This window comes from Primulina tabacum, chromosome 17, assembly GCF_025594145.1.
Source record: "Primulina tabacum isolate GXHZ01 chromosome 17, ASM2559414v2, whole genome shotgun sequence".
In the NCBI taxonomy this organism is placed as follows: Eukaryota; Viridiplantae; Streptophyta; class Magnoliopsida; order Lamiales; family Gesneriaceae; genus Primulina; species Primulina tabacum.
Genome location: NC_134566.1, coordinates 7,598,278 through 7,607,057, shown reverse-complemented (window position 1 = coordinate 7,607,057; position 8,780 = coordinate 7,598,278). Strand labels below are relative to the sequence as shown.

General features: G+C 34.1%; 1 protein-coding gene and 1 long non-coding RNA gene across 2 annotated transcripts; one reads left to right on the top strand and one right to left on the bottom strand.

Moving 5' to 3' along the window:
- Positions 1-2,087: 2,087 nt before the first annotated feature.
- On the top strand, positions 2,088-2,522 carry LOC142530451 (caffeic acid 3-O-methyltransferase 1-like). Its single transcript, XM_075636285.1, has one exon. It carries the CDS (start codon positions 2,088-2,090, stop codon positions 2,520-2,522), a length of 435 nt encoding a protein of 144 aa, XP_075492400.1.
- A 4,665-nt stretch (positions 2,523-7,187) lies between these two features.
- Positions 7,188-8,780, bottom strand: LOC142532068 (uncharacterized). The gene is made up of 3 exons (XR_012816470.1): positions 8,657-8,780; positions 8,410-8,457; positions 7,188-7,687 (listed from the first exon to the last, which is right to left on the bottom strand). It is a non-coding gene; the product is annotated as an uncharacterized LOC142532068 (long non-coding RNA).

Genomic DNA, 8,780 nt, shown 5'->3' with positions numbered 1-8,780 from the left:
GCGTAAGGATTTTCTTTCCTTCCTCGGCCCTTTCTTGATTCTTCTCTTCTGAAGGGGGAAGGATTCGTGTATATATATATATATATATACATCCACGTACATGCAAGAGGATGAGTCATTCCGCCTATTACACGTCTCGCGCATATGCGCGACTAATATTGGCGCATATGCTCGAGACCTACGGGTCTCGTGGATAAACTTCTCGGCAGCTCGCGCATATGCGCGACTCATCTTCGCGCATATGCGCGAGGTCCTCTAGACTTCGCTTGTACCGGCTCACGCATATGCGCGACTCACTTCGCGCATACGCGCGAGGTCCTCTGCCCACGTCGCGCATATGCGCGAGGGCTACTGTTCCTCGCACATTTTCATGCATTATCTCGTCTTTCCCGGTCCGATCCTTTCCATCAATAATCATATCAATTATCCCAAAATCATTTCAGATTAATAGGATAAAATTCTCGGGCCTTACAGAAACAATGCAGAGAAATAATGTTGAATGTTTCAGATTATGAACGATTGAGTAAATGACTTTATTTGACAAAAGTTTGTGAAGAAGAATTGTTGGGCATTGAGTTTTGTTGCATATCCAATTTACAGATCTTGATTTGAAGCAGTATCGAATTAATTATGAGTTTTGTACGAAAATTGCTCTTTGTTGATAAGTAATCCGAGTTCTTGATTTATGTATTGAAGATTCGGTTGAAGTATTGACTTGGGTTGACTCAAGATTATTTACTTTAAGTTGGTTGACAACGAATCTAGTAGACTGCGAGGATTCAAGACTTCTCAACCATATATTTCGATCTTCTTTTGGTAATATTTGAAAGGTATGTTACGGTCGGTAACATACGAGGTAAAAGTATCATTTTTATTTTTAAATTGAAAATTCGATGGCTTGATGAATTACTTGTGATTTGTTTATGAATGATCTTTTGAGATGAGCTTATTATGATATTGACTTGATGAGATTGAAATGCATCATTGCATTGCATATTGAGCCACTTTTCGATTCAGATTTGATATGGCGGAGGTCGCCTTGACTTATTGATTTGTTGGACGTATGGGGCTATAGTTGAGTTGGCATAGTGTATGCGGAGGTCGCTGCTATGGCCTGAACACTCTCTATAGGCGCACCATAGTCCTGGGATTGTAGAACACAGCAACCCACCCCGAGCGGATGAGTCGGTAGATGTTGCTGGGGGATTCTCTTTCCTTGGGTACCATATGACCAGATAATTCACTTGATCTTGAGATTTATTGATAGCCCACAGATTCTGATCATACATTGCATTATATTTTGCATATTTATGAATTTAAATAAACTATTTGTCATTTTAAATTCTCATATGTTATTGATTGTATCATACTGGGTTTATATACTCACCGGCACGTCGGCTACCTCTTGTTTTCACGTGCTTGACGGTAGGTGAGGCGAGGCTTGGGATGCCAGAGTCCAGCTCCAGGCGAGGAGATACGAGTTAGAGTGGGATTCTCGGGTCTTAGGAGCTATTTGATGATGTTCGGATTACTTTGGCTCACAAGTTTATTTTGGCATTTTGAAAATTATATTTCAAACATTTGAGACATTTAAATTATTTTGACGATATTTATGTCGATTTGTGAGCCACAAATTATGTATTTTACTCAATCATTTGATCTGTTCTATTTATAATTATTAATATTAGATGTCGGACCCGGGACCCCACATTCCAACACTTAGAAAGATGCACATTTGAGATGTTATAATATCTTGAGAGGACTATTGATTTCTTGGTGTTTCGCTATTAAAGTTGGAATTATTTTCTTTCTTTCAATTTGTTTTATCATTTGTGCATCTCAGCCTATTGTCAACTTTGATTTCCTCAGCATATACGTATTGTTAATTTCCATGATGCAAAGATTATGTATATTAATGCAAAAATAAATTAATTTTGATTAAATCAATATGGATTATTTTTATTCATATTATATCAAAAAAATCAATTTATAACAATTATTACAAGCTACTATAAATATGTTTGTCTCCGCATATGCACACACCTACCCACAATATTGCTTCCATGTTCTCAATCTCTTTAAGAAAAATGAGTCTGAAAATGGAGGTTGCACAAGGGGACGAGGCTTCTTTCTTATTCTCCATGCAACTAGCCTCTGCTTCACTGCTGCCTAATGTCCTCAAAGTGGCGTTGGAGCTCGACCTCTTTGAAATCGTGAATAATAAGGGGCCCGACGCCTTTATTTTACAAGTAGAACTCGTTGCGGAAATTCCCACCAACAATCCAGAGGCGCATAACATGGTGGACAGAATCCTCCGCCTGCTCGCGAGCTATTATTTTTTAAATTGCCGAGTGAAAACTCTGCCTGATGGCGGCGTTGAGCGGCTCTATTCCTTGACTCCGGTCTGCAAGTTCTACACCAAGAATGATGATGGAGTTTCCCTAGCCCCTATGTTGATCATGAATCTAGACAAGGATCACTTGGAGACTTGGCAAGTATCAACTACATATCAACCTCTATAAGTACTATATATTTGTGTGTAATTAATCCTTAATAATTGTATGTGTAGGTACCACCTGAAAGATGCAATTCTCGAGGGGGGAGTTCCTTTTGAAAAAGTATATAAAATGAGCGCATTCGAGTATCACGGCATAAATCTTAAATTTAGCAAGGTTTTTAATAGTGCAATGTCCAATTCTTCGACAATTTTGATGAAAATAATTCTAGATACCTATGAGGGATTCAAGGGTCTGGGAACTTTGGTCGAAGTTGAAGGTGGATCAGTGATTCCCTGAAAATGATCATATCTTAGCATCCAACTATAAAGGCCATTAATTTTGATTTGCCCCATGTTATTCGAGACGCACCATCTTATGCAGGTACATGAAATATTTGTATTGGTTCTTTATCATGTATTTTAAAGTGGTTCCATTGAAATATTTGTGTTTTGAGAGCACTTTTTAATTTAATTAGATGGTTTATGTGAAACTCGAAGTTGGTTGACCTTTTTGTGTTGATCAGGCATGGAGCACATAGGTGGCTAGACATGTTCGTTAGTGTTCCGAAAGGCGATGCCATTATCATGAAGGTAAAATTGTTTTCATCATATACTTTATAAATATGTGTTATTGCCTTTACGAAATACTTAAATGATGTTACTATGGAAGTTCATTGTAAACGTCGAAAGCACTTTTAAATTTATTTCTTTTCAATGTGATAATGCAGGGGAATCATAAGAAAAATAAATTTTATTCAAGACATATAATTAAACAGTTGTTCACATTAACTATCCACCCAATTTTAAAAAATAGTTTTTTCATAATTTCTTATTCCCAATTGTTTCTTACAACTTTATAATAATATTTTTATGATTATTTTCTGATTAGACCGATTCAATTCTTTTTTTTATTATATCCACAGTGGGTTTCTTCATGACTGGAGCGATACACATTGCTTAAAAATACTGAAGAGATGCCATGAAGCAATTCCAAATAACGGAAAAATAATCGTTGTGGAACGTATCCTTCAGAGAACTCAAGAGAAGATTTTATATGTAATTTACAAATTGACATGGTTTAGCTAGCATATAGTCTTGGTGGGAAGGAGAGGACAGAAAATGAATTTCATGCATTGGCAAAGCAAACAGGATTCAAAAAATCTCGAACAGTTCGTTGTGTTCTCCCACTCTGGATCATGGAGTTTTATAAATAAATATATAAAGAAATATTAAGTTGCTAAAGATAATTACCGTTTTTAATAAAACTTTGGGCTTGCTATTGCTCTTTTCTCTTTTACTTTTGTTAACATGCAAAAACTAATGAATAAATAATAAACAACGTGTATATGATGCTGGTGTTAAATAATGATCAAGCTTAATGCTCCCCTTAAATTAATGATGTCTTTTGAATCACATGCATATGGACGATAAGTTCAACTTGAATAATAAAATATTTAGCTTCACCTAATGTCAATCAGTTTTTTATTTATGAAATATTGATTAATATAAAAAAATATATATTTATTAATTGTTTTGTATAATATTTTATAGTTCAAAGTGTGTGAAACCCCGATTTTTTTTTTCCGGAGATAAGTATATCAAGAATTTAAATAATGAGATAATTTATATATGTGATATATATTTATTAATTTAATAAAGTAGAGAAATATTGTGAAATTCCGCAAATACTAAATCATTTATTTATTTGTACTCAAGATGATATTAATTTATCAAGGATTTAGTTATTTTAAACTCTTCAATAATTTAATTAAGAAGTAGTTAATATAATAAAATATATATACCTGTGTATATGTATATGTATCTTGGGATTTAGATTTAGTTAAAAGGATAATTAATATAGATATATGTATTAGATGAATAAATATTGATATATGAATAGGAGATAATATAATTTTAGAAAATATATGTATGCATGATTCTCGAATTGAGTATATAATTATATATAATTTCGATTCTTTTAATATAGGAGTAAATGATATTTTCAAAAGTAAAATTATACATGCATTTATGCATGGATTTTATTAATAAGGGATTTTATTAATAATGGAAGAAATATCCTTGGATTATGGAAGAAGTATCAACCCGATTATGGTAAGATTTTTATTCACTCACCTATAAATAAGAGGGCATATGCATTCAAAATTTACACCTTCCAAGCTCAAAATTTCGAGCTTATCTCTCTCCAATTTTCGAGAATTTCGTCCCCCGAGGTGCTGCCAAAAGACCGAAAATCTGCCCACATTCTGGAATTTTGTCCAATAACACCAGGTCTCAGAATCCAATCTCCACCGTTCAAAAGATACTTTTATATGTTTTGAACAACATATCAAAATTTTAGTATAATCCAACGGTTATTTTTTAAGATACAATCATTTCAAAAATACTGCTCATATTCCACGCCGAAACAACATATCTATGGTTTCTTGTCCATAATCTGGTACAAAAGATGTCCAAACGCAATCTTCACCGTTCATATTTTAAATAACATAATTTAGAATGTGCTGTACAAGTTCGAGCTTGATCCAAAGGTTCATTAAATACAAACGTGCATGAAAGTTGGCTGATTTTTTGGGAGACAAATTTCAGCTTGTTTCTTCAACTTTTTCTTCAAGCAAGATCTAAGGTAAGTGATTTTTTGCTAAATTATAATTTGCACACTTGTCCTTCGTAAGTGTGTTTTTGCTATATTACAATTTGCACACTTGTCCTTTGTAAGTGTGCTTTTGTTATGTATTTATTATTTCGTAAGTGAGTTTTTGTTTGCCACACTTGTTCTTCGTAAGTGTAGTTGTTTTAAAATATGTTGCGTATGAATTATTTCGTTTTTGAAAGTTCGTTCGAGCATAATTCCTTGTTCATTATATGTTTTCTTCAAGATTTGTCAAATTATATGTTCAAAGCACTGTTAGGATTCGATTGGACATGGGAAAGGATTTCCGAACTATGACCCTTATACGGTGGGATGGTAACCGTTGTACGGCCTCACTTCATAGAGGATTAACATATTGGACATGGCCTTACTCCTTAAATGATTAACATATAGGAGACTGATATCAGGAAACCATGGAAATTAGATGAATTTCAGTGCTATACAAATATGCTATACGAGTATGATATGTGATGACATGTTATGATTATGAAGTATGAATTTTCGTTATTATTCAAGTTATGATATGCTATGTAAAATTTGAATTCAAGTATATGTATATCTTGCTTCATGTCTCGAACGGCCCCCCACTTACTTCCTCCCCACCCATATAAGAACGAAGAGCAAATGGATGAAGATGAGCAAGATCAATTTTGGGGATGGTAGAAGATCTCGAGTTATCCCAGAAGTTTTAAAGCTTAGTTTATGTTTATCGCTTCCGCACTATTAAAACATTTTAATCAGTTTATTTTGGGTATTTAAGTTGTAAAGACCATTTTATGAGAAATAAACTGGTTTTGGTATATACTGTACTACGAGGCTTGTTGTTTGACGATTATGTGATTGTTGAGCAACGCCGGTGCCGACTAACCCCGGTCTCGGGGCGTCACAAAGAGTATTAAATATTTAAGTTTTATAATAACTTGAATAAAAAAATATTTGTTGTATAATTGCATTATTCTTGTTATTTTTACATGTTTGGAAAAACAAGAACAACTTTGGATAGAAAAATGAGAATGAGATGATACTTAAACTTGTATAAAGTTGATTTCAATGTTCACAATATTGATGAAAAGCTTGAGATAAAATTCTTATCACAATTATAGTCAAATCGAGCAACAAGTGAAAATAGTACCAATAGAATTACAATTTTACCAAACTTGAGTATTTTGACCATATCTGTCCAAATACTTGGTTAAAATATATAAAATTTTTACCAAACTTGAGTATTTCTGACTATTCAGGTCAAATTTTTGACATGATACAAGACATATCAGCATTTTCTGACATCAAATACAGAAAATTTCAATGTCTTGTCAGCATTTTCTCACGTCATATTAATATTTTCCTGTATCATATCAGCAATCCGACGAAATAAGATTTAAAAAAAAAACAAAATTATTGTACCAAAACCAAAATTATTTTCCCATAAAAAGTTAATCTATACAACTATTGTGGCTAAACCTACAACTCAGGTGGTGTGTTTCCATTATTTTCCTTGCACGAAGATACCAAAGAAGGATGTGAAACAAATAGAAGATTTTTATCGGCCCACATACAAGTGAAGCTTATCGCCATCCCCAAGAATCAACTAAATGGCATATCTCAAACGAAGGCACAATGCTCGGTTAATCGTGGGAGAGAAGAAAAACCGGAAGTCATGGGGATGAAATAGACTCAATAAAGTTTTAAGTTATGGAAACTTGGAGCCATAGTTGTAATTATTGCACAATTAATTAATTTGGAATCGATGTAAAATTAATTTACACAATTTGAAGTTATGGAAAAACTTGGAGCCATAGTTTAATTATTACACAATTAATTAAATTTGAATCTAATTCAAATGAGAGAAAAATTAATCTAGGTTTGAAATATCCATACATGTTCTCCTCATTGTAAAATTTTACATATGTAATGTTTTTTGATTTATACTGACGAGGTGATAATTTATAGATAATTTCACAATTGTGAAAAAATGCCCATTATCCATCCGCATACATAGGGGTGGGCGTGTGAGGCCCATTTAATCTAATGACAATTAATGATCAAACAATAATGGTTTGACTTAAAACTGCAGCGGAAAAAGGTTTAAAATACTTTAAAACGGACCTCAGGGCCTAGAAAAATTTCGTCATGACCTCTCCGTAAATAGGACATCCCGAAAAACTCAAGCAGCAATTTATATCAAAATATACTCCCACTAGAGTCATTAAAACAAAACCAAAATTAAACAACCTATAACCGCACTGGCCAGGACTAAACAGAAATTAAAACTTACCAAATACTCACCATATCATAAATATCACAGAGTCGACTCAGAACATCACAAAACAACCAAATACTACTATAGATACACGGGGCATCTTCCCGGCAAATAAACTACAATACAAGACTGAAACAAACCCAAGACATATATGTAGACTAACTGGGAGACTCCACTGAACAGAACCAAGCAATCCAACCTCAATCCCGAGCTCCACTGGCGGAACCTCGGCCTGATGCTGCAAAACGACTCGGGAGATCTACCATGGTGCCCAATAGCAACCACAGCAGCCCCCCAAGTAAACAACTGAGGTTAGGATTCTGGTATGAAACAGTTCAACAATAACAAGAATAAACATAAATCATGCATAATCATATAATAAAATGTGATATGAAATGCATGAAAGGCTCAAATAATAACCGGGATAACATGAGCCAACAAACGGTACGATAACAACTAGAATAATGCTCGAGAAACAACACAGGGGAGCTACATCATCATGCAGCTAAACCGCCCTGCCAAATATGCGAGGTATGCCAAGCTGTGCTGAAATAACACCCTTGACTCGGCCTCCATACAGCTGATACGATATAACAGGATGGCACAACATAACGAACTAGACGACACAACCCCATCGCTCACCTCAAAAGGCTGCACTAACCACGGGATTGTTCAATCACATCTACGGTCTCATGTGTATAGGCCTATCAGCCACACAATGATCCCGAGATAAACAACAGTGCCAGATAACAACGGATATCAACAATGGCTAACAAGAACGATAGGGTTCAACATGAATGTCATAACTGTATGCCCGATGCTAAATGCCAATAATATGTCACAATAATAAACATATATCACAACGAAGACATTTAACATATTACAACAGTCAACAAATCATAAACACGATTAGTGCAACACAGAATGACAATTAAACATAATTTATGTTTTACCGTCGTATGTTACCGAACTGTAACATACCTAAACCGACTCTAAAATCACAACAAGCTCAACTTTAATCACCTCGACCTAACAATGATAAAAATAGGTCGAATAATTCACAATTCGCCAATAAAACTAAATTAATCCAACTTATTAATTTTTAATTATCAAAACTTAATTCTCAAATCAATTTCAACAATTCTGAAATTTCAACTAAATAACCGTAATTCTCCAAAATAATCACATGATTAACTCGATACTAATTCACAAACTCTTCGATTTATACCTCAAAGCTCTCCAACGATCGAACCTACAATATAAACCCAATATATACGTCAATATAATGCATTAAAATCGACAAAGCGAAATTAAATCGAAGCGAGTAAAATTACACTTCGGGGCAGCCTACT